The sequence below is a fragment of the Magnolia sinica genome, chromosome 12 (assembly GCF_029962835.1).
Source record: "Magnolia sinica isolate HGM2019 chromosome 12, MsV1, whole genome shotgun sequence".
NCBI classification, from domain to species: Eukaryota; Viridiplantae; Streptophyta; class Magnoliopsida; order Magnoliales; family Magnoliaceae; genus Magnolia; species Magnolia sinica.
In genome coordinates this window covers 8,181,847-8,208,980 of record NC_080584.1, presented here as the reverse complement: position 1 = coordinate 8,208,980, position 27,134 = coordinate 8,181,847, and the positions used below count along the sequence as shown (strand labels likewise).

Here is a 27,134-nt window from a genome sequence, read left to right as displayed (position 1 = left end):
TACGCCAAACTGAATTGAAAATCAACGGCAATGACAACTAGAATCTTGCAACTGTTTGTGAGGTTAAGTGCTACACAATCAGACTCCCCTGGTATAACTTTGGAATCCTTACATATTGATTATTTTGCTTACCAAAGTAGAAAGAAATCGATCTGGCTAGTATATGATCCACTGTGTTGTCATATGAAATCGCATAAGCACTTATGCAATCACATATATATATATATAGAGAGAGAGAGAGAGAGGCTCAGCTACGCAACAGTTCGCACATCATTACATGCAAACCTTGCTATCAACCGTCGGATAAGGCAGACGGTCTGGATGAAGGCGCTCTTAGCGCGAGTTTAAAAGAGCGAGTTTCCTTCTCGGGCATGCCTCTTTACCCTATTTTCTAACTCTCTGAATGATGCGGCGGAAGCCTTTCACATGAAGTTCTTCCGCTAGAAACCTAAGTGAGACCCACCGTGATGTTTTTTTAAAATCAAATCCGTCCATCCATTTTGTGAGATCATTTTAGGACATGAGGCCAAAAATGAGCAGGATACAATACTCAAGTGGGCCAAAAACGCAAGGAATGAACATACACAGTTGAAATATTCTTGGGGCTCAAAAGCTTTGAATCAGGATAATATTTGTGTTTTCAGTTCATCTTAATGGTAATGACATTATGGATGGCATGTAAACATCACTGTCGACCCTAGGGAGGTTTCAACGGTAGAAAATTCCCTACCCACCTTTTCCTATAGTTTGGCCCACTTAAGTCTTGCATCCTGCTAATTTTTTGTCTCAGGTCCTTAAATGAGCTCAAAAAATGGATGGACGGGGTACATTTCTCAAAAACATCATGGTGGGCCCTACCTAGGTTTTCAGCGCGTGAAAGGCTTTCGGAGGAAGTTCCTACGCTAGAAACCTAAGTGGGACCCACCGTGATTTTTTTGAGAAATCCAATCCGTCCATCCGTTTTGTGAGATCATTTTAGAACATGAGGCCAAAAATGAGCAGGATATGATACTCAAGTGGGCCGAAAACGTAAGGAATGAACAAACATAGTTGAAATATTCCTAGGGCTAAGAAGCTTTGAATCAGGCTGATATTTGTATTTTTAGTTCATCTCAATGGTAATGTCATTACGAACGGTATGGATGGCATGTAAACATCATTGTCGACCCTAGGGAGGTTTCAACGGTAGAAAATTCCCTACCCACCTTTTCCTTTAGTACAACCTACTTAAGTTTTTTTATCCTGCTCATTTTTGGTCTCATGTCCTAAAATGATCTCACAAAACGGAGGGACGGATTGGATTTCTCAAAAACATCACGGTGGGTCCCACTTTGGTTTCCAACGCAAGAACTTCCTGTGAAAGGCTGTCGCAGGAAATCCGTAGCGCAGTTTTTTCGGACGCGGATTTCCCGCAAAAGCCTTTCACGCACCGGAAACCTAAGTGGGGCCCACCATGATTTTTTTGAGAAATCTACCCCGTCCATCCGTTTTTTGTGCTCATTTTAGGACCTGAGACCAAAAATTAGCACGATGTAAGACTCAAGTGGGCCGAACTAAAGGAAAAGGTGGGTAGGGAATTTTCTACCGTTGAAACCTCCCTGGGGTCGACAGTGATGTTTACATGCCATCCATACCATTCGTAATATCATTACCATTGAGATGAACTGAAAACACAAATATTAGCCTAATTCAAAGCTTCTTAGCCCCAGGAATATTTCAACTGTGTGTGTTCATTCCTTACGTTTTCGGTTTACTTGAGTATTGCACCCTGCTCATTTTTGGCCTTATGTCCTAAAATGATCTCACAAAACAGATGGACAGATTGGATTTCTCAAAAACATCACGATGGGTCCCACTTAGGTTTCCGGCGTAGGAACTTCCTCCAAAAGGCTTTCGCAGCAAAATCCATAGCGCGGTTTTTTCGGATGTGGATTTTCTATGAAAGCCTTTTGCTGGAAACCTAGGTAGGGCCCACCATGATGTTTTTGAGAAATCTACCCCGTCCATCCGTTTTTTAAGCTCATTTTAGGACCTGAGACCAAAAATTAGCAGGATGCAAGACTCAAGTGGACCAAACTAAAGTAAAAGGGGGGTAGGGAATTTTCTACCGTTGAAACCTCTGTGGGGTCAACAGTGAAGTTTACATGCCATCCATACCGTTCGTAATGTCATTACCACTAAGATGAACTGAAAACACAAATATTAGCCTGATTCAAAGCTTCTGAGCCCCAGGAATATTTCAACTCTGTGTGTTCATTCCTTATGTTTTCGGCCCACTTGAGTATTGTATCCTACTCATTTTTGGCCTCATATCCTAAAATGATCTCACAAAACCGATGGACGGATTGGATTTATCAAAAACATCACGGTGGGTCTCACTTAGGTTTCCAGTGAAAGAACTTAATGTGAAAGGCTTCCACCACATCCTTCGGAGAGTTAGAGAATAGGATGAAGAGGCGTGCCAGCGAAGGAAACTCGCTCTTTTAAATTCGCGCTAAAAGCGCCTTCATCCAGACCCTCTACCTTATTTGACGGTTGATAGCAAGGTTCACATGTTATGACGTACGAACCAGTGCGTAGCTGAGCGTCTCTCTCTCTCTCTCTCTCTCTCTCTCTCTCTCTCTCTATATATATATATATATATATATAGGGATGTGCAATGGCATATGCTGTTGTGCGATCACATATGCACATAGCCCCTTGGGTTGCATACAATCACTTCTGCTATTTGACAACAATGGATCCACTTTTGAAAGTTATTAAATATTCATCTCTATTTTAAAGTATGTGTTTGCTAAAATTAGATTGTATGCCATAGCAAAATCAAGGATAGCATCCTCCATCTCATTTCTTCTTACAAAATCATATCCTCCATATATGCTCTCATATCCTCTATTTCCTTTTCGACATGACCATCAAGTCTCCTCCTACAAATATCCTCTCTCCATTCAAAACCCTTGAATTAGTCAATCATATCTTCTCAGAATTGTCTCTTGATTCTATCCTCTAACCCTACGTATGGTGCATATGCACTAATAACATTGCTTATTTCCTCCTAATACAAGTTTTACTAATAAATAACTTACTCTCCTAACATCTACAACTTTATCCTTTAAATCATTATCTGCAACTCTCTCTACCCCATTTATATTATTGGTTTTTTTTTATGACGACAGGGTGTCCCCACCCCCTTTAAGGCAATACTATTCCCTGCGGATGTTATTGTTCTTTCCTATCTACCAAAAGTTTTGGCCCCTTTCAACTTGGTCTCCTAAATGCAAGATATATTAACTCTCCTTTGTTTCATCGTATCTACTAACCCCATACTCTTATCTATCAATGTTCTATATTCCATGTGGCAATATGAATCCTATTCTCCTGGCCTAGCTTCTTTACTCGCCCGTCCAACATGGCGCAGAAACCTTGCCTACTTACAGCAAAGGGCATTATTAAGTTTTGGCCCCTTTCAACTTGGTCTACTAAATGCAAGATATGTTAACTCTCCTTTGTTTCATCGTATCTACGAGCCCCATACTCTTATCTATCAATGTTCTATATTCCATGTAGCAATATGAATCCTATTCTCCTAGACTAGCTTCTTTACTCGCCCGTCCAAAATGGCGCAGAAACCTTGCCTACTTACAACAAAGGGCATTATTACGACGTCGCTTTTAGGGAACTCCATAGCCAATCTTTGTCCATTTCCCATTACACCCAATTCTAATACTGCAGTGTATCACTTACAAGGAACTCCCTAGACTGAGTTTGGAATGTCATAGTGTTAGAATTTATGATGAAGTTACGGCATAAGTTTGACATCAGCCGCCAACCTGACGCAACCCTCCATCTATGTTGGGGACCAACAATGAGAACACAAAACACCAACAGATGCAATGTAATAGACTATTATAGATGTTTATTATAATCAAGCGCTATATAATAGTCTATTACATAGGGTAATTACAAGCAAATGCCTATCCTAAAAGAATTTTGCTGACTTTTGAAGCTAAAAATCTTAGTACAGGCCACTGAAATGCCTGTACTTGAGGCATTTTGCCCAATTTTGAAGATTAGGACCGTAGTAAGGACATTGAAATGTCTATCCTTGAGACAGTTTGTCCACTTTTCATGCTAAGAATCTCGACAAGGGCATCAAAATGCCTATCCTCAACACATTATGCCCACTTTTCAAACTCTAGTAAGGACACAAAAGTGCCTATCCTTGAGGCATTTTAACCACTATTACATCTACAATTATCCATCAGGGCACCAAAATCCCTCTCCAATAGGCATTTTAACCCACATCTCAAGCTAAAAAACTTTGTATGAGCACCAAAATGCCTCTCCTTGAGGCATTTTGCCAACTTTTGAAGTTAAAATCTTACTAAGGGCCCCGAATACTTATCCTCAACACATTATGCCCACTTTTCAAGCTAAAAATCTTCGAAATGACACCTACATGCCAATCCTTGAGGCATTTTGCCTACTTTTCAAGCCAAAATCTGGTTATAGGCACCTAAATTCCCATCATTGAGGCACTTTGCCCACTTTCCAAGCTAAAGACCTTGATAAGACACCTAAATGCCAATAACTGAAGCATTTTGCCCACTTTTCAAGCTAAAAATCTCAATAAAGGCACATCAATGCCCATCCTCGAGGCATTTTGCTATGTATAATGCGAAAAAAAAAAATGAGACACCCCAATACAAAAACCCGTAAAAGGCACCCCAATACATATCCATGAGACATTTTGCCCACTTTTCAAGTTGAATATCTACATATAGGAAGCTAAATGCCTAAACACGTGATACATGTACACTTTTTTATTTAAAAATTAGGTAAAGACACCTAACGGCACCTAAATGCCCTCCTCAAAGCAATTCACCCACTTTTCAGGTTAAAAACTAGATAAAGGCACCTAAATGCCAATCATTGAGGCTTTTTACCACTTTTCAAGCTAGAATCTCAGTGGGGGTGACTAACATGGAGTGTGTGTACTGACGTGGGTGTGTACTAACAAGCTAACCCAAAAAAAAAAAAAAAAAGCTACAATCTCAGTAAACACCTCAATGCCTATCCTTGAGGCATTTTGCCAACTTTTCAAGCTATAAACCTCTGGGAGGGCTCCAAAAAATGTCAATTCTTAAGGCATTTTGTCCACCTTTCAGGATAAAAATCTCCACCAAAATGCCTATCCTGGATTCATTTTGCGAACCTTCGAAGCAAAAAAAAAAAGATTCAATACAGGCACCTAAATGTTTATCCATAAGATCTCAATAAAGGCACCTAAATGCACATGCTTGAGGCATATGGTCCATTTTTCTAGATAAAAATCTTGGAAGAGGCACCTAAATGGCCATCTGTGAGGCATTTTACCCACTTATCATGCTAAAAATCTGTGAAGGGGCGACAAAATGCCTATAATTGAGGCATTTTGCCCACCTTTCAAGCAACCAATCTAGATAAGAGCACATACATGCCTATCCTTGAGGCATTTTTCCAACTTCCTGAGCTAAAAATCTTGGTAAATGCAATAAAATGCCTATACTTGCAATTTGCCCTTTTTTTTTACTTGAGAACTAAAGTCATCTTCCTTTTTGGGTTGGCAATTGCTTCCAAAGACCCAACCTCTCTCTTTGTGGCATGGGACCTCCCAACCTCTTACTCATATGTCCGTCCTCCAACTCTTTTGAAAAGCCCTCATAGGGCACTGGGCCATGTTGGACTCTGGCCTGTGCAGAAAATTAATGATCAGAAAGTTGGCCTCCTTTACTTTCTCAGTTCCTCTAGAGCCATCTGGGGGGGTGCATGGGCATGGGGATAAAAGTCTTCCAAACCTCTTTTAGGGCACTTCTAGACTTAATTCAGCCTATATTGCAGGTGTCAGTATTGAAGTCCAAAATGAAGGGAGCTTTGCTGCTATATCTGACCATCACTCTTCCTCGTAAGAGATGCGCCTCTATGATGGTAGGATTCATGCCTTTGTCTCTAGCTTTGGATGTCAATCCAGTATCATTTCAAGGTATCACAAAGATCTCCTTCAAAAGCTAGCCAATGATGCTCCTTTGGGCTCCTCTGGAAGTTGCTTAATCCCTTCAAGTGACCTAGCATCTCTTTTCTTACTCTTGCCCAGTTTGTGGGTTCCTATCCTACCCCAAGGTGTGGGCTCCCCTCTCTATTCCTCCTTTTTCTTCCCACTTTCCTCCCTAGCCTGGGGTGTGGGCATGTGTCCTTGGCCCAGGGCGTGGGCTCTGCCTAGCCCTGGGTGTGGGCTCCTCCCTAGCCCAGGGAGTGGACTAGGGAGAAGAGCTATTTTTTAAAACAAAAAACATCAATAAGCACTTTTTTTCACTTTTCAAGTAATAAATCTCAGTGAGGTCATGTAAATACCTACCCCTGACGCATTTTGCCCACTTTTCAGGCTTAAAAAATCTCATTAAAGGCACCTTAATACTTATCTTCAGCGCATTTTGGACATTTTACAAGCTAAAAATCTCTGTTAAGGCATCTAAATGCCTATGCTTTGCATTTGGTTAAAATTCTTGGCAAGGGCACCTAGATGCACATTCTTAAGGCAATTTCCCCCCCTTTTAAGTTGAAAATCTACGTAAGCACATCAAAATGCCTATCCTATAGACATTTCAGCCCACTTCTCAAGCTAAAAATCTCGATAAGGGCACCAAAATGCCTATCCTTGAGTCATTTTGCGCACTTTTATAGTTAAAAATCTCAGCACGAGCACTGAAATGCCAATATCCTAGAAGGATTTTTCCCACTTGGGAGGCTAAAAATCTCCTTACGAGCAATGAAATGCTCATCCTTGAGACATTTTTCCTACTATTTAAAATAAAAATATCGCAATCGGTAAGGGTACCGAAATGTGTATTCATGAGACATTTTTCCCAAAAGCCAAAAAAAAAATATCTGGGTAAGGGCACCGAAACACCTATAATACGCATACACCGATACATGCGCTAATGAGAAATGGGAATACATGCTTCACATATGAAACCACAATTTTGTAGAACCACACAGTGAAATCATCACCTTTTCCTTCAGCTTGTCCAATTTCCTCTTTTGCTTGGCAAGCTCTAAATGAATTTCCCTGTTATGTCCCGATAAAGTGCCACCTTCAAACTCATCTGCAACACTCCCGTCAATTTATGTCATAAAAGAATTGAAATACCACAAAAGAGAAATGCCATTTTGATGAGCACTTCATAAAAGTTCTATGAAGTTCCATTACCACTGTACACGTGGATACTTTTATGGTGATCGGTGTGAATTTGGTGGACCACCATGCAAATAGGCTATAGGCCAAAAGTGGTAGTGATTGGATGACTCTTAACCTTTGAATGTCAACTCTTATTTTGTGAGTTAACATTCTTGGTTAGGATGGCCATAGCAGTCTAACCACCTTGCTTTTGGGGACATGGGCTATCCACATGAGAGCCCAACAAACCAGGACACTTAATAACCAAACATAAGCGCAATGTGTAAAATAGACATTTTGGTGCTAACTTCATGAAACTCCAAAAATCAAGCATACCATTGAAGCATCCACTATATTTTTCTTTTTCTTTTTCTTTTTTTCCTTTTTTTTTCTTTTTTTGAAATTGTCATTCTAACCTTCCGAATCATTATCGCTTGCATTGTTAGCAGTTTGCGGACAGTTTGAATCCTGAGTATCAATTAATAATGATTAAAAAAAATCAGCATGCCTAATAGAGGAAATACAGAAAACTGATAAATGGATATAATTAGATAAATGGGTCTTTCTTCCATACCTCGGAAAGAAACCCATCACTGTCTGAGGCATCCTCGAATGAATCATTGTCATCATCACAGAATAAAGTATCGAGAGAAGTATCACCAACAGCTCCATTTGCAAGCAAACCTTCTGAATTTCTGACAGCAAAGATGAGCATATTAAGAACCACATCAATATAAATAAGAAAACTGAGAGTGCATGAACACATGGAAGTCCACAGTTTATATCCATGAGCACTGCTGCTAAGGATATCCAGATGAAGCTTACTGAGAAATCTCTTCATAGCAAACAAGCACAAGAGGCCAATCATCAAGTGGAACTGACAACCAATGTTTCCTGGCCTAAACAACAAGCCAATCTGCTAATCAGGTAGGCCACACATAGGTATCTATGGTGACAACCCTAGTGTGCAAATCACAACTGTGAAGTTGGATATCACAAATTTCCTTGAATAGTCTCAATCTGTCAAGACGTATATCAGCAGGCAAGGAAAACTAGGGTATGTGAATGGTCAGATTAAAGAACCAGCTACGAATGATTCCTCGTATAATAAGTGGAAACAATAAATTTTGACGGCGATGTCTCGGTTACTTAATTCTATGCAACCACAGATCAGTAGAGGTTTTCTGTTCCTACGAATAGCCAAAGAAATCTAGGATAAAGTTACCAGAATTTATTCTCAGTGATAGACTATTGCTTATGTCTATCGGTTGTGTCAGGAGATTGTTACTATTCGTTGGAGAGAGAAAATTTTGGCTATATATTACTCCGCTCTTCAAGGCCTACGGGAAGAGTTAGATCACTATCAGTCATTTCAATGTATGCTAATGTTGATAAGGAGAAACATTTTTTATTTTTTTTTGAAGGTCGAAAAAAACCGAACATTTGAATTTTGGCTTAGGTTCAATTCTGAATATGAGTTGACCCGAATTGAACCGTGGGTAGTCTTTTAGGAAAGACGAACTTCCATCATAGGACTAAGATTATTCTTTGATACAAAGTAAGGAAAGATGGTAGAAGACCATGCAATCAATTCCTTCTAACAATGACCATTTAGCTCTCGCAATCTTTTTTTGGCCCTCTAGGGTTGGAAAAGGACCCAATTGGAAGAATGGGCGCCTGATGAGAAGGACAAGTTGAAATGTGACCATTGTGGAAAAATCTGGCATACGTGGGAGACCTGTTGGGATCTCCATGGTCAACCAATGAAGTCCAACTGCTCTACGTCTTCATCTAGTGGTTTTGTTACTACTTCTGTTTCTCATTCCTCGGATACTGCTTACTCTACCATATTTGCACCTCCCTCTAGACAATCTTCATCAACATTAGATAGTTTACTTTATCTTTATGGACTTCGAATGCCTCCGCAATCTACTCTCCAATCTAGAATATCTATCTGCTTCTACTTCATTTGCAAGATTAGGTACACATGCTTTACTAACCTTGCCAGTCACCCTTCATCCAATCCATCTTGGATCATTGATTCAGGTGCATCCGATTACATGATAGGTTTGTCATCAATTTTTTCTTCATATAGTCTATCATATGAAAGGGATAATGTGAGAGTTGTTGATAGATCCCTATCTTCCATTTTTGAAAATGGTGATATCAATCTTAACGATCACTCATCTCCGTCCTTTGTGCTTCATGTTCCAAATTTATCCACAAATTTACTGTGTGTTAGTAGTCTTACCAAAGGTTTGAATTGTTGTGTAACTTTCTTTTCCACCTACTAAGTTTTCCAGGACTTGGTGATGAGGAAAACGATTGGGAGTGGTCATGAGGCGGATGGTCTCTACTTTCTAGATGTCTCTAGTTCTCATTTAGCTTTACGCTTCAATAGTCTTAGTAAAGCAAATAGTGTTGCCCATATTAAATTCTGGCATAGTCATTTAGGACATTTGTCTTTCAATCACTAAAATTGTTATTTGCATACTCATTTAAGTTGGTTGTGAGTCACAATCTGCTACGTTAAGTTTGTAAATTGTCTGAATATTGTAGATCAACTTTTCCATTAAGTTTAAATAAAAGTCTATTTCCTTTCAGATTCACTCATATGTGTGGGGACTAGATCCCGTTGTATCCGTAGATAGTTATCGATATTTCATTTTTTTTTTAGTAGATGACTTCTCTCATTGCACTTAGTTATATCTTATGAAGACTTGTAATGAAGTATCGTATATTATTAAAAAATATATTCCATAAGATGGTACTCACACAATTTGATAAGAATATCAAAATATCCCAGTCAAACAATGCCCAGAAATACACAGACACGATGCTCCTTTAATCACAATGATCAACCCGCCAAATTACCAAATACGCATACAAGATCACCTCCCCAAGGCGATCTCAATTTAAAATAAACAGCCCTTCTCAAACAAATAAACATGCACTTCTATGAATTAAAAGAAATCCCAAAAACCTCATAGATTAATTCCCACAGAAGCTCGCATGGAAAATCTAAAATTCAGATTGTGGAAGAATACAAAAATACCCAACATAGGGGTGGGTGGTAAAACTATGCCAGAAGAATCCACACCGCACCTTCAAGACACATTGGTTCTCAACAATTCCACTTCTGGGGTTTCGTAATCTTCCACACAAACAATATAGATGCAAGACATTTAACTCACACACACATTATTTATAAAAAATAAAAAAATAAAAATCCATTTAACTCAAAATGGCAATTCATCTAAAACTGAGATTTACCAAGCCATGTGATTGTCTTCCATGAAGAGGACTTCTGACCATACAGTGCTGACATCAGACATACAGGTTACTGATGTCAGCAATGGTCCCCCTTGATTGTAATGGCAATCAGCAAAGACCGTTGCTCTGATACCAAATAGAAAGAGAAGCAAGGATGAGAAAGTTTGGGTAGAGAAAGAAGACGGAAGAGAGAAGAAGGAGAGACAGAGGAATTACGGCATAATGTTGTGTTGGTCTCAAATGACTAACGCTATCTTATTAACATGCTATAGTAAGGTACTCCGCAGGACTATACATAAACATAAACACATCTCTCTACATCAGCAAGTATCATTTTCACATGGCAATGTCATGGAAACCAATGCTTTGAGCACATTCTTACCCTGCATCCATCGCAGCACTCACATGGTCTTCATCAGCGTCCCCTTCATTTCCTATAGCAGCATTTGAAAATGACATTCAATCAAAAAACTAAAAATGATGATGACGATGATGATGGCAATGACAACAATGACGATGATGAGAATGGCAACAATGATGATGATGAAGCTAGAAGAGTAATCCAAACTCAGAAACAAAAGTTCAGGAAAAAAAAAAAAAAAGGTAAATCGAAAAATATTACCAAAGAAGCAAGTCAATGGCACAAACCCAGAATACCATACATAGTGAGATAAGCACTCTCATCCAATACACTTATTACTGAACAATTACCAGGCTGAACAAAATAAATAAAGACCAACCATCGCACATGGAAAAACGCTGCAACCAAGTAGCATTTAGATGAATGAACAAGGTATTTTAGCAGGACTGTACATACATGTGTTTGTATACATATCAATATAAAGGTATGTATTTAAATAAAGAGGGTCATTCAAAAGTACGTATTTAAATAAAGAGGGTCGGTCATTAGAAGAGAGAAGTCCAGGAGAGGGTGACCATAAGTTCTCCAATAGAAGAAGTGACATTTCTTCAAATTCTAACCAATTACAAAATTCTCGCACCAAACATATAGAAGCTATCTTTAAATAGGTATCAAGTACAAGGTGCCTAGATCGGATTGCGTCAGTACATGGTATGGCAATGGTACATAGTATGCTACTTCCTCCAACATGTGGTATGCTGGGGGTAGGACCATGTGGGTCAGTCCAGTACATACATTAGGTATACAGTACAGTTTTATATACAATTTGATATTGCAACTTAAATATGAAATGACCAATATATTATTATAGGTCCAGTGTGCATAATATTATATATATGCATGCTGTTGCATGAATCAGAGTATAGACGTTATGAATAAACATTGACATTACAAGTTAATCTACACTAGGAGTGTAGAACCATAATTTTGCATCAGTAAGAATAGCAATGCTGATTGCAAATGACCCATAACTCAGATTGCAGAATCCAGAACAGAGAACATAGGGGGGTTCTCATGATCTAGGTAACATTGATCAAGTGCTTGAGAGGGAATACGACACTATAGAGAAGCAACTGTCCAGTGTCCACTTCTAGAATATATCTACAACTCCATATACCTCAAACATGGCCCAGGATAATACTAAAATAGCATGCCCAGCTCCAACAAACATACAAGAATTCAAACAATATGTGATGGAAATTATTATTATTTTCTGCTCTCAAGTGAAGTCGACCAAGGGGGAGCAGTATGAAATTGATATGAATAAAACCCAAAATCTGAGTTGTTTGCACAAGAAGCTAAGGAGTACGTAAAAAGGGCTTAGAGCTAACAAGCTCAAAGTACTGAAGCAACGATCACATACACATGTACATCTGCATGCATATATAATACGATATTTATTTTTTTAGCTTCTTGGAATGCCATTTTTAGAGCTCAAATAGTCAATCTGAGATATGAAATTAGGGATGGAATGAGCAACGCATTCTATACCGGTATCAGATTTGAACACAAAATGTTTAAGCAAGAATGGGCTTCATCGTCTTTTGTCCTCCACTATTTAGGCTCCATGAAATGGTGGGGAACAAGAACCCATTTCAGCAGCAAATGGTTTGGACATGACACAGACCAAAAGCCTTTTTCTATCTAATGGAATTCAACTTTAAGAAAATATCAAAACCCATTTACAATAATCCTTACTTGAAGCTCCTTTTCTTTTGAAAGAATCTCGAATAGATTTGAATTTGCGCCTATTCTTAAGTACAGATGGAAGATGCTTCTTGGCAAATTTCCTTGCCTTCTTCCCGAGTTTCCCCATTTCCTAGAATGATCTAAGAAACAGTATTCAAGTTAGATGTTAGATATTTCTAGGTATCTGAACCAAAATCACAAGAAGATGCAAACATCAAAACATAAATATTTCAAGGAAATTTTCAACATTGAATTCAGAAGTAGACTCAGAATAGTCATTTCACATGTCACCTACAAATTTATCTATGGAAAGGAGAAAATTGAAGTAATAGACCTAACACCCATGTTGAAATACTTATATTCCAAACAGTCCAGACAGTATGACATATAATCAATAAAACTAGCTCTACAAATTAATCCTATTCATACACAAAAATATATACATGAAGTGAGGGTGGGTGGGTGAGCGGGCAGGCATGTGTCTGTGTCTCTCTATGTGTGTAGCATCAAACTACATTTCACAACTATAAACACTCCACCCTTGTCAGTGAGCAAAGATCAAAACTAGCACTGAAATGGGCTTCTCGTCTGGAGATGAAATATCCAAATTTGTTTAAAGAGGGAACATACCATGCTTGACTGAGCTAAACCTTTTTTTGCTCAAGCCCAAGAACCACACAGGAGGGGTGCACCTTTTGGAAAGCTGGGATTTTCGTCTGGAGAGTCCATTGTAGATAGGCCATGCTCCAAAAATCTCCCCTATCAGATGAACTTAGCCATCTGATGCTAGGTTTTTCCCAGTTAAATATAGACAGCTAGCTGTATCCTTTTGAACCATACATAAGCAAGCAACCAATCAGACAGGATCATCCAATGGAGGAGATTGGAGCACGCCCAGACCCAACTAGTCCAATAGATTTAGGGTGGACCACTGAAAAGTTGTCTCACCAGTTAGGAAAGTCACCAAAGGTTTTAAATGACAAGTGGTGTGGCTAATCGCCCGATCTGGATTGTCCATTCATTGACGCCACAAGGGACAATCACGCCGATCGGATGACTCTGAGCATCGAATAAATAGCATGAAAATAGACAGTCAAGATTGCATGGAGAGACAACATACATCCATTTATCATCTTCAAACATCAATTCAATGGCCCCTGCCATGGATTGTTTATGATTCCAAAGAAGCACATTGTTTGATGATGCTAACCATCTAATCTATTGCACAAGAAGGAATGGAAGGTTGTAACCAAATGGCCCACATTCAAAGGATTAGGATTATCTAATCAGCATGATTTTTGCATCATGACTTGCCCCTAGTGGTATGAATGAATGCACTGTCAGGATCGACGATTGGCCATTCCACATGTCAATCAAAAGCTTTCGGGATGTTGCTAACATGCCCACAAATGTGCATCACATGCAGTTCCCTATCAAAAATTCTTCTTACAGATCCTTCTCTTTACAAATTTCACAGAATTCAGTTCGTAAAAATACACCAAACCCAAATCCCAATTGAACTCAACAACCCAAATACTTTGATCGACAGTGTGAGAAGTCAGGTTTGATTTACAGAAGCAAACACATACAATCTACACTGTACAAAATTATAAAATTTTAATTACTGGCCACAAAAAGACTCATTTTCTATCGATAAAATCCTAATAGATTAGCAGTTCCCTATTGAAAATCCTTCTAATAGATTCCTTCTCCTTATAAAACTCATAGAATTCAGTTTGTAAAAATATGCAAAATCCAAATCCTAATTGAACTCAACATACTGGGATCAACTGTATGAGAAGTCAGGTTTGATGTACAGAAACAAACACATACAATCTACACTGTACAAATTTTAAAACAAATGAATTATCAGCAACAAAAAGACTCATTTTCTGTTGATAAAATCCCAATAGATTAGCAATTCCCTATTGAAAATCCTTGTAATAGATTCATTCTTCTTATAAAATTCACTAAATTCAGTTTGTAAAAATACGCAAAACCCAAATCCCAATTGAACTCAACAACCCAAATACTGTGATCGATGGTATGAAAAGCCGCATTTGATTCACAGAAGCAAACAAATACAATCTACACAGTACCAAAAAAAAAAAAAAAAATGAATCATTGGCCACAAAAGGACTCATTTTTTTCATGAATTTTATAACCCACAAATCAAATTCCTTCACATTATAAATCTCCACCGCGTTCGGTTTGGAAAATGCTACACGGATTTCACAATCGATAGTTCGAAAACATGCGCTAGATTTATAGAAGCAGTACACACAATTCATGGCATAAATTTAGAAAATTTTGAATCATGGGTTATCAAATAAAGCAAAATAATAATAATAATAATAAATCAGATTTTGTTGTGTAGTATGTGTAATTCAGAAGCTGAATTTTAGAGCTTGGAGTTTTTACACACACACAAAAAGAGAGACTTAAAATATTTGAGAAGAAAATAAATTGGAATAGAAGCGAGAAATAGATACCTTGGTTCTGTCTGAGAGAGAGAGAGAGAGAGAGAGAGAGGAGGAGGAGGAGGAGGAGGTTTTAGGGTTTAAGGGAAGGAGATACTCTGGCTGCGCCTGACGCTTGATACGCAGGCAGTTCCAGATGGTAGCGGATTAGGTGCGGCCCTTACCGTGAGGCCCACCTTCACGTATATTTTCTACATCCATGCCGTCCATCGGTTTTGCCAATCGTTTTAGTGCATGAATCAAAAAATAACCACATCCAAATATCAGGTGGACCAAACTATAGCAAACAGTGATGATTGAACACTCCACCGTTAAAAACATTTTTTTGGCCCACCTGAGAATTGGATGTGCTTGATTTTTTGGATCATGCCATCAGATGATCTGAAAAAACAGATGAACGGCTTAGATATAGAGAACATGGATCAAAGCAGGTCACGCGCTAAGGGCCGCATAGTCTTCGGTGAGGCCGAGCGCACCTGATCCGCTTCCCTGGAAAGAGGGTCTAGATTCCGACGTTAGTTTAGCATAATTAAAGTGTGGGCCCCACTGTGGATGGAGGATATTTTTAAAATTTACTGATCAAGTAATCCTAACCATCCAATCAACATCTAAGAAATGAATGTTCCAAATACAATGGAGAATTTCAGAAGGTTAATATTATCTTCTCCATCAACAGCTGGTTCAGTGATTCGGACGGTCTGTATTCCTGTGTGACTGTGTCATGTGTATTTGAAATCCACCCCGTCCATCAGGTTCTATCCTCGTTTATAGGGTCCATATGAAAAAATCAGCAAGATCTAAAACTCATGTGGGTCACACCACAAGGAACAATGCGATGGGATGCCAACCATCGGTTTGTGCGTGGAGCTACAATGGTGTGTATCTTTAATCAGGTGTAAATCACCAGGATGAAGTGAATATACAGAAATCCTACTGATCTCAAACTCTTGAGGGCCACACTGTGTGAAGTTAGTGATTTTAGTAGCAATTTTACATTTTTCACATTAATGTGGCCCATCAGAGTTGTATACTGTGCCTATATTCTCGTGTTTACGGTTAAAATAATCGTTCTAACCTGATGGACGGACTGGATTGATACATGCAACATGGTGAGACCCACAGAGATAGGGTGAAATTTAGGAAGGATAGACCACGGTGATAGTTCAACACCATTTTCCGTGAATGGCAGTCCGCTGTGCGCGTGGCATTCATGTAAGTAAATCCAGGCAGATAGTCATGTTAGATCAATGTCATATTAAGAAAATAATCATCCCCAATAGAGCTTTCCATTTCAACGGTCTGGATTATCGTACATGCATTGCCTCAATCTACGGTGGACGAGTCACCACCATTTTGAAAAGGGTAGTGAAACGTTGCGGTGCTCTTGCGGAAGGGGTGTACTTCGAGTCGAACCGAGCGACTCGGCTCGGTCACTAGTTGACCTCAACTTGAACTTGGCTCAGCTTAGTAAGTGAGCCTGGCTGGCCAACTCAGCTCGTCTTGGTTAGCAACTCGAGCCAGCTCAGATGAAGATCAAGCCAAGTTTGCCATTGAGGCATTTTCACGAGTACTTAAATTGCACCTTTAAAATTCCTTTGTATATAAAACAGAAGCAATGATTTTACAAGTATTTTATCAAACACCTAGACAATATAAAACATCAAGAAAAACCAAGAAAAAAATGATATTTATTTCATGTATATACCTACCTTGCCACCAACTACAATTCAATCATTTTATTAAACACTTGGTGAGCAACATCAATGGTAAAATAATTGAGTTATTGAATTGGTTCGATTCTAGTCCAATTCAAGTCAGATTTGAGCTGGATTCGATCCGAGGCAAGTCAAGGTAGGCTTGCTCAAACTCATTTTTGAGCTCAAAAAATCAATTCAACTTAACTTGAACCGTGTCAAATTAAGCACTTTCGAGCCGGGTCTAGCGAGCTAACCGAGCTAGCTTGGTTCGTGTAGACCCTAGTCTTGCCATTCTCGAATGTCTATATGATGGCAATTGATCTAAGGATTAGGATTCTAACCGAGCTAGCTTGGTTCGTGTAGACCCTGGTCTTGCCATTCTCGAATGTCTATATGATGGCAATTGATCTAAGGATTAGGATTGTTGCACTGGGTAGAATTATGAGACACCGTTCATCTAAGGTGGGGCTTGTCAATTCAATGGTGTGGACCACCTACCATGGGCCCCATTTATAGAAAAACGGGGCCTAAGGGTACCATACGAACTACGGCCTGGATCTGGATAGTGGGGTCTGAAGGAGTGGGCCTATGACTGAATGATCGGGGCCGTTGGTTTGATGAGGGCCACCATGGATAGGTCATGACCTAGAATCCATTCTTTGGCCTTTGTTCTATAAACAATTTAATGGCATCTCTGGACACACGACTCGGATACACATCAGCATACGTTGCACCATGGGGCCCGATTGCAGAGAGAGATGGTTGAATGATCAGGACCATTCAGACTGACCTTGAGCTTGGATGGGCCGTGGTCCAAAAGTAGAACAGGAAGGATGGTCCTGATCATCTATTTGGGGAGCTGAATGTAAGCCGTTGAAAAATTTCCCCATCGTGACATTTGGCATCGATGGTCACGATCAGCGTAAATTTCTGACCCTTGCCTATCGATGGTCAAGATCATCTGAACGTGGATTATTCTGATCACTGGACCATGTTTTCATGTGGGACCCAATGAGACCATACATGCTGATGATCCTGAGAAATGATCTATCCACCAATATCTGCTCTGTATACCATCTCTACCATCCACTTGTACCAAATCCACCATCCAAGAGGTAGATCAATGTTTGGATGGTCCAGATCAATGGCTGTGAACAGCCTTGCTGTATAATACACAAGATTCAATGCACTGTGGGTACCATTTAAATGGTCAAGTCCCAACCATTCAAAAGTTCTTCCAATCTGTCAATCATCTATCGTGGCCGTCTAATTAATAGGCCACCTTGATGATGATCATGTGATAAGAGAATTGCAGTAATAGGCTTATCGACTTTCTTTCTGACCGTTGCTCTGAATTTTCTTGATCATCCCTAAACAGAACCCCCAAGTTCGATTGATATTTCTAGGATACATCGCAACCATAGCCGTTGGATTTGGGGTCATGCTCAATGATCCAAGCTGTTGATTTGACAACATACACATCCGAGGGTGTCTGCCTTTAAAATGTTCAAGATTGGAAGATCCTAAGCTTCCGATGGATGGCCCATGGAAGAACAGTTAATAGACGGTCCACATAAAACGATGAAAGTGTAAAAATATACCAATCGAGTTCGATTGCGGGGTACCCACATCCACCATGAGACCCGTCATGTAGACGGTTTGGATTAACCAAAGATCACCGCAGATCCAATGGCTCTAGTCACGACATGTCAGCAAACCTCAATCGAAGAAAAGTCCAAGCTCATGCCCAGGCACCAGGCTCTGATGATCTGGGCTCGGGCCTATTCGGGCCAATTGTCTGGGCTTAGGTCTGCACCAAGAACAAAAAATAGTGGGCCCGGCCCGAAAGATCCTCATCAAACGTGCCAAAGCAGTGCATGCGTGTGATATTAAGTTCGGTTCTGTCACCAGTTGGGGACAAGCTCAGACATTCCCGAGCCAAAATTAAGCAGATCCAATCGTTAGGTGGGCCACACATAGCAGTTAGGAAAATGAATGACTTATCATGAGACACGGATTCGGTGGATCTGAACCACGAATATGGGGCCCACCATGATGGATGTGTTTTATTTATATCTACTCCGTCCATCCGTTTTACCAGCTCATTTTAGGGCGTTAAGCCCAAAAATGAATCAGATTCAAATCTTAAGTGGACCACACCACAGGAAACAATGATGATTGAACACCCACTGTTAAAAATTTCTTAAGGCCCACCATAATTTTATTTTCCATCCAACCAGTAAGTAAGGTCACACATACCTAGATGAAGGAAAACATAAATATCAGCTTGATTCAAAACTTTTATCTCCAAGAAGTTTTTAACGGTGGGCGTTCAATCGCCACTGTTTATTGTGGTCCATCTGGGATTTGGATCTGCTAAATTTTTAGGCTCATGCCATAAAATGAGCGGGGAAGAACGGATGGACGGCATGGATATAAAAAATAAAAATAAATCGTAGTGGGCCCATTGTTAGGATTCATCAACCACCAGTGGTTCTCTGGATCCACTGAATCAGTGTCCCCACTACGTGTATAAGATCCACCCCATCCATCAAGCATAACACCCTTTGTCTGTCATTGATTCCAAAAATCAGGCTGATTTAATGCTTAGGTGAGCCACTTCAGAGGGAATTTTATCTATCCCTCTAAGCCCATGTGCCGTGGCCGACCTGAGTTTTGATTGTGGGGGTTTGCCATGTTAAGATATGAGCCCAAAAATAAAGTGGATCCCAAACTCAAATGGGCGGCACAAAAAATAAAAAAATTAGAGAGAGAGAGAGAGAGAGAGAGAGAGAAGTGAGGGTTGAACCTCCACCTTTAAAACATTCATGGGACCACAAAAGTTTTGAATCAAGCTAATATTTTTGTGTTTTTCATTCATCTTGATAGGAATGACCTAATGAATGATATAAATGACATATAAACACCAGGTGGACCCTTGGGAAGTTTCAATGGTAGGCATTTTCTTACCAACTTTTTTCTTAAGACTTTTGAGCTCATGTCCTAACATGATTCGGAAAAATGGATGATAATGATGGATTTCTCACATTCATCACGATGATGGGGCCCACCTACCTTCTGAATGCAAGAACTTCAAGCGAAAGGGTTTTACAAGCAATCCATGTCCACTAGGCCACCTTATGAGTGAACTTGCATGATTTTTGGGCCAAAACAAGAAAAAGAGAAGAAAACCTACCAAACAAGTGAATACATACTACCAAACCATGCATGTATGATTCATGCATTAAAACATTCAATTAGTTTACCTATTTCCATCACCTTCTCAAGGAAATCAATCTCTCCTCTTTTTATATATATATATATATATATATATATATATATATATATATATATATATATATATATATATATATATATAAAAGCAGGAATTAGTAAGCATTTTGATTATTACAATAAAAGTAATATAAGATTTACTTAAATAAGCCACTTTCGTGCTTCAGCCCATGTGATTCACGGGCCCCACCCCTCATTTTCGAGTTCTAATGTGCACGTTCTCGTAGCACTTCAAGGTCCATTTCAGATGGGTCAGTCGCCTGAATCTCATAGTGAATTCCGTCAAGCTCCCGCCTGAAACGGTCTTTTGAGGTTGCATACAGCATCTTGGCTCGGATTCGCGACACCGACGGTGACCTGTTGCAGAAAATCACAGTTAAATCAACTTCAAATATGTACATGTATTTAACATTCCACATCCCCTTAAATACATACAGCTTAGAGAGATGATTCAATACTTTAAAGAGCAATGTAAGTTATATTACTATACTAGTTGAAGAGCTCAATTTTTCAATCCGAACCGTCCATCAGATGCGGCATATATTTCATGGGCTACAAAGTAGGACACCAACCAGAATATCCAATCCATCTCTAAGTCGACCTAATCTTTTATAGGAATTTGTTTTCCAAGCCATAGATAGTATACTTTCAATCTTCACCTGACCCAGGATGCAGATTCTCGTAGGAAGCTAGGTGGGGCCCACTGAGAGTTTCATAATTCGAATGATGTGATTTCACCTAGACTAGAGAAAAACTTAATTTGATCATGGTAACTATAGTTTCAAAACTTGAGAAAAACTCAAACAGTATAATTTCACCCGGACACAATTTGGTCAAGAAAACTATGGTTACAAAACTTAAGAAAAACTCCAACAATGAGATTTCACCCAAACTTGAGAAAAACTCATTTGATCATGTTAACCATAGCTTCAAAACTCAAGAAAAACTTGAACGATGTGATTTCACCCGAACTCAAGAAAAATTCAATTTGATCATGGTAACTGTAGTCTCAAAACTCAAGAAAAACTCAAATGATGTGATTTCACCCAGACTTGAGAAAAACTCAATTTGGTCATGTTAACTATGGTTTTAAAACTTGAGAAAAACTCCAACAATGAGATTTTGCCCACCCTCGAGAAAAACTCAATTTGATAATGTTAACTATACAGTTTCAAAACTCTAGAAAAGCTCAAATGATGTGATTTCACCCAAACTCGAGAAAAACTCAATTTGATCAGGGTAACTATAGTTTCAAAACTCAAGAAAAACTCGAACGTTGTGATTTCACTCGGACTTGAGAAAAACTCAATTTTGCCATGTTAACTACGGTTTCAAAACTTGAGAAAAACTCCAACAATGAGATTTCACCCAAACTTGAGAAAAACTCAATTTGAACATGTTAACTATAGCTTCAAAACTTCAGAAAAACTCAAATGATGTGATTTCACCCAAACTCAAGAAAAAACTCAATTTGATAATGGTAACTATAGTTTTAAAACTCAAAAAACTCAAACAATGTGATTTCACCAAGTCTTGAGAAAAACTCAATTCGCTCATGTTAACTTTGGTTTCAAAACTTGAGAAAAACTCCAACAATGAGATTTCGCCCAAACTTGAGAAAAACTCAAATTTGATAATGTTAACTATAGTTTCAAAACTCCAAAAAAGCTCAAATGATGTGATTTCACCTAGATTTGAGAAAAACTCAATTTGATCATGGTAACTATAGTTTAAAAACTTGAGAAAAACTTGAACGGTGTGATTTCACCCAGACTCGACAAAAACTCAATTTGATCATGTTAATTGTGATTTCCAAAAAAAAAAAAAAAAAAAAACAATCTAACAATGAGATTTCACCCAAACTTCGAGAAATTTTGAATTCAGACATGTTAACTATAGTTTCAAAACTCGCCCAGGCTTGAGAAAAACTCAATTTGGTCATAACTGGGTCAAAACTCAAGAAAAATTCGACTTGGCCCAAAAAATATAGTAGAAGGGAAGAACTTGAGAAAACTCAAGAAAAACTCAAGAAAACTCGACTTGACCACATTATTTTTATCTTCATGGTGGGCTCCATCTTATACATGGCTTGGATGTTAAATGTCCAACTAGGGTTAGCAAATCCTCACATATGCATGTAGTGATAAAGTATGAAAGAACTGACCATGCAATGAAGAAAATCTTGCTCTTCTGGCAGTTCTCTTGGGTAACAAAGTCGAAATCGTAGATGGCATATCGACAATCGTTTTCTGGCATAGAGGCCACAAAGTCATCGTAGCTTTCGGCTGGGCCACCTGTCTTCTCCACAACGACCTCTTTTCGCTTCTCGTCGATCTTAAATATCACATAGCGGTGCACCTTCTTCCTTTGTAGCTCCAGAAATGTATGCTTGCATTGGTCGGCGACACCCATCCCCGAAGATGCATTCGACTGAAATCCAAAAGCCTTGTTAGATATCTAAAATACCCAGTCATAGAATGTAGAAAATAATCAGGAATTAGTTAAAATTAAGTACACCTGTAGACTTTTGGGAGCTTAGAATTTCTTCTTGGTTTAAAATATCCTTCGATACTGAGTCAACTCAGTGAGTCAACTTAGTGCCGACAAAGAAAGAAATGAGTCACTTGCCTGAAATGCTTATAGAGTAATGCTACCACGATTGATGAGTGCAAAAAAAACCACCTTGAGGCCGACCATCGTATGTGTGTCAAGATCCATGCCTTGCCTCGGTTGATTATACTAGGACATGAGTCTAAAAATCAAGTTGATACAAAACTCAAGCAGGCCACACCATAGGCAAAATGTGGGAATATGAATGAATGGAAAAACCAAATTTCAACCAAATCCAAAACTTTATCAGGCTCACGAAGGTTTTAACATGATATGAGTAAGTATTAGCTCACACATATGATGAATAGAGTAGATGTTACATGCATCATGGTGGGCACCATGAAGATTTTTGTTGCACGCATTGCCTCTATCCAATTAAAGTGGAATGGTCCATCCAATTAAAGTGGAGAGGGCCACACGTGAATAACGGTAGCATTGCTCATGTTAATGACTCAGATAGAGTCAAAATAATTATAATCGAGTCAGACAAGTTAGTATCATACTCCGAAATTCAAGTACCAAGTGTGCACCCTCAGACTTGAGTTATGGTCCATGAATTGTACACTTAGTGTATACTTAAATCAAAATTTTTATAATTTTTGAATAACTTGATGATTCTAATGACTTGATAAAAGTTCCAATTTAGTGAACAAAAATATTTTAGCTTGTATTCTTAATTATTATGGATGTATGGTGGTGAATATTAGTAAATGTATTAAGTTGATATGAATATATTGATGAATATTAATGAGAACATAAAATTCAAATTATATTATGCCTCTATTAAATAATGTGACTCACTGATTTAAGTACACTAAGTGTACGAGTCATGGACCGTAACTCAGGTCTAAGGGTGCACACTCAGTACCTAAATTTTGGGGAGTGACAGTTAGAGCGAGTCGTACTAGTTTTGGATCAAACTAAGCATGATGAAAATGGAACTCTTAAAGAAACAAAACCATTCAAGTAGAATAATAGAGGATTTTCCATTCGGCTTTGTTTAGATCACATGTGAACTAAATCGCAAACATTCAATTTAAACAAGAGCTAATAACCATTTTTCATTCTTGATGTGAAAGTATCATCTGATTGCATGCCAGTGATTTCAAGAATGGAAAGCAATTGCAATATAGTCCAATCCATCAGTCCAATTTGATAGTGCATCCAAACAGACGGTGGTCAACAAACTTGGCAATTCAGACCAACTCATATAGTCTCGAGTCGAGAAGGGACTAGCTCGTGTCAGAAGTGAATCAACCCGACTAACTCATGGTGTCGAGCTAGTATGGTTCCAGTTGAGTCAGGTTCAACTCAGACAAACCATAGAAGGACATTGCATATAGAAGTGGAGTTGCACAGTTACAACTGGGTCAGGCCAGGCTAGATCATGTCTAGTAGGAGTGTTAACGGTCAGGCTGTGGTTGGCTTTGGCCTGGATTTTCAACTATTCCGGCCAGGCCTATTCAAATTTCAATTTTGCTTGACTTGATGTAAGAAGAATTAATCAATGGCCAAAAACTTAGGTAGACATCTAAGTCATGGGCCTTTGGGCTCAGCCCTAAGTGGACCAAAGTTGGGCTTCGGCCGAGCCCACCTAGGCCAGTTACTCCACTGACTCTTTAGCAAGTAAAGAAGATGGAGATAAGATTTCTCTTGCTCTGCTACCATGTTGAAAAAAAATTAAGATTTTAAAAATCTCTCCCAAACACTCCAGGGAGAAAAAGCTCCAAAGACAGTGCTAGCTCTACTCCCGCAACACTCTCGTGACAATTTTAATATCCCAAAGCCTTAAACAAGAGGTTTGTTAATTTGAAGGCGCACATTCATAATGTTTTGCATGTGTGCATTGTTTGGGCCATCCCTAATATGATTAAAATATCTTTAATATTTTTCATATTTTTAACTAGTTGATACTAATAATATTGGTAGTGATATCGATAAGGTGGTATTAAAATTTTCAAATATTAGCAATGTATCATTAAGCATTATTAATGTATTGATATTGCTGATATTTTTGAATTGCATAAATTGCATATGTCACTTGTATTATGATATATCAGTGGTATTCAAATAATGTTGTCAATGTATTGATATCACAAAAGAATTATTGATTAAAAAAATTCATTTCAATTTTTTTAGCACATGATTGTATGCAATTTTCGAATCGTTGATGACAATAACGATAATATTGCAACACGGGTGATATCAAGATCACAATATTTTTTTTATTCCTTTCACGGTTGTGTTGAAAATTTTTCAGCGAAATTTTGTATTGTTGATGCTATGAAATATCGATAGATTGATGATTGGATGGATGGTTAAGATTGATGAGATGGTTGAAATGATTTCTTATAACAAAATATGTTTTTAGGTCCCAATTAAATGAAAATTTATTATGTATTCACTCTTTTTGTAATTTTTTTTATTCTTAAATATATATATGTGTGTGTGTGTGTGTGTGTGTGTATTTTAAAGTGTTTCAAAATTTTACTGAAAAATTTTACCATTTTTTAATGTTTCTTTGCATTTTTTTATAATCAGCAATATTATCAGCAATATCAATATTCTTTTCATATTCCTAACCAATGAAACGGGTCGAGCACTACAAATATGAGATCTAAACTTTCCACCATGTGAGCTAGTTTTTTAATTTTCTAGAATAAAAGTCAAGTTATTTCGCACCTAAGGGAGCATAGCATATTAAAACAAATGAATGGTTGGAAAATTTTAATCATCAATTTATTTTGTAGATTGTGATCACCCGCCCAAACGGTGAAATAATTTGATTTTCTAAGAAAGAAGATACATGCATTATTACTTCAAACCTTATGGAAAACCCAAATCAAAGGTACTATTGGCACATGTGCTTGCGTGTAGACGTGCATTGTTCTACACGTGTGGACTTAGCAAACCCAGAAAAATAAAGAGGCTTGCCCGCACCACATCCCCAGGTATTGTTGGAGGATACTTTGAATGATGATAGCCGTTGGATCTAAGTCATATTCAATGATCAAAACTGTTGATCTGACTCAATACAATGAGGCCCGTTTAATCCTCCATCGACGATGAGGCCCATCTTGTAAACGGTTTGGATCATTGAACAAGACCCAGATCCAACGGATACCTCGGGATGTATTCTACACGTGTGATCTTCCATAAGCTGCCATCATATGGCATAATTCATCAAACCCAAATGCTAGAAAATCCAGTTTTAGCATCAACGACGGAGAGGATCCATTTCTTAGAGCACTACAACTAATAGTGCTCCTAGTTGCATGGGGAATTTTTGATGGATCCGGACCGTCTATTAGGTTCATCCTACACTGCATGATCTACCATGTGAAAATCACACTGATCGGATAATCTGATCCATCCATCACTTGGTCTTCTTCAAACACCCGTTTCCAACTCATGGATGAGACAGGATTCTCCGATAAATGTGATCATTTAGAAGCATAGCAACCAATGATGGGTCCCAACAATTGGATGGCGCAGATTGTTAATTAAGCCTATTTCTCAATAGACAATCTCAACCATCCATTTTATAGCCAATTGATTAGACGGATATAGTTGCCTAATCGATGTGATTTTTAGATGGTATCCCATGAAACATGCACTGAATCCAAATGACGGTACAGATTTCTCGATCGGTCTGTCCAAGTGTCCAGATGCAATCAAGACCATCAAATCTTGAAATAAACAGCCAATGAAAAGAAAAGAACCTTCCAAACCGTAAGTCAGTTCAATCAATGCAAAATGAGATCATGGACACTTACAGATGATCTGAGGAACGACATTGGAGATTGGATTGCAGGAATTCAGAGGATTGGATGGGTTTGAAGAGAGGAGTGTTTTGGGAAACGATGTATGAAATCTATAAGAAAGAATGAGAGCAAGGTGGAAGGAAGAGGGCAGGAACGAGGGCCATTCAAAGTGAGATTCCCACCTTTTTCCACCAAGAAATGCTACGTGCACACTCAGAAAGTGCTCTCACCTCACACGTGCAAATGAAAACACGTGCGTAAAATCCGACCCGCTCGTTGGCTGATCAAAAGTCACCAAATTACTTAGCTAGAAAACTGAGGCTGATATGAAACGGGATGGGCTGCGGACTTACATAGGATTTGGATCGTTCATGTATTTATTTTAACCGTTCATTTATTTTTTGTATGTGTGGCTCGAAATTATCCTCTCTTCCTGATTTCTAAGACAAGACATCTAGCCACAGAGAATTGCTGGATGAACAGTACAGATTTTACATAAGTGATCCTTTTCTCCTATTGTGAGCGTGCCAGTGTACTTTCCAAGTGCGCTTGGTATTCCTCCTTGAGAAAGACTTTAATACCACAACCACACCAGCGTGTGATGGATGATACGCAGGCACTTAGATTTGCATACGTGGCATACAAGTAAGTCAAGTAATTAAACTGTCCAAACTCTGGTTCTCAGTTCAGATG

General features: G+C 38.7%; 2 protein-coding genes across 5 annotated transcripts in view; both read right to left on the bottom strand.

Annotated features, from left to right (window-relative positions):
* The window catches only part of LOC131220879 (protein REBELOTE), a 33,186-nt gene extending 18,075 nt beyond the window's left edge, over nucleotides 1-15,111 (bottom strand). The window contains exons 1-6 of one of the 2 annotated variants that reach the window (XM_058215749.1): nucleotides 15,089-15,111; nucleotides 12,606-12,736; nucleotides 10,869-10,920; nucleotides 7,788-7,908; nucleotides 7,630-7,681; nucleotides 7,048-7,142 (exon numbers count right to left, since the gene is read on the bottom strand). In XM_058215749.1, coding sequence (XP_058071732.1) covers nucleotides 7,048-7,142; nucleotides 7,630-7,681; nucleotides 7,788-7,908; nucleotides 10,869-10,920; nucleotides 12,606-12,723 — 438 coding nt within the window. In that variant the 5' untranslated portion in view covers nucleotides 12,724-12,736; nucleotides 15,089-15,111. Of the gene's footprint in view, nucleotides 1-7,047; nucleotides 7,143-7,629; nucleotides 7,682-7,787; nucleotides 7,909-10,868; nucleotides 10,921-12,605; nucleotides 12,737-15,088 lie in introns of those variants that run through there. The other variant, XM_058215750.1, reaches the window with a different exon arrangement.
* Nucleotides 15,112-20,144: 5,033 nt separating this feature from the next.
* On the bottom strand, nucleotides 20,145-26,611 carry LOC131220877 (actin-depolymerizing factor). Of its 3 annotated transcripts, XM_058215748.1 has the most exons (4): nucleotides 26,454-26,569; nucleotides 22,696-22,819; nucleotides 22,232-22,497; nucleotides 20,145-20,424 (listed from the first exon to the last, which is right to left on the bottom strand). In XM_058215748.1, the coding sequence occupies exons 3-4, from the start codon at nucleotides 22,477-22,479 to the stop codon at nucleotides 20,274-20,276; spliced, it is 399 nt and encodes a 132-aa protein (XP_058071731.1). In that variant the 5' UTR covers nucleotides 22,480-22,497; nucleotides 22,696-22,819; nucleotides 26,454-26,569; the 3' UTR covers nucleotides 20,145-20,273. The 3 variants fall into 3 exon arrangements, with proteins under 3 accessions (XP_058071731.1, XP_058071730.1, XP_058071729.1); XM_058215747.1 differs by lacking the exon at nucleotides 22,696-22,819 and having other exon boundaries at nucleotides 26,454-26,611; XM_058215746.1 differs by lacking the exon at nucleotides 22,696-22,819 and having other exon boundaries at nucleotides 22,232-22,524; nucleotides 26,454-26,579.
* Between the last annotated feature and the right edge of the window lie 523 nt (nucleotides 26,612-27,134).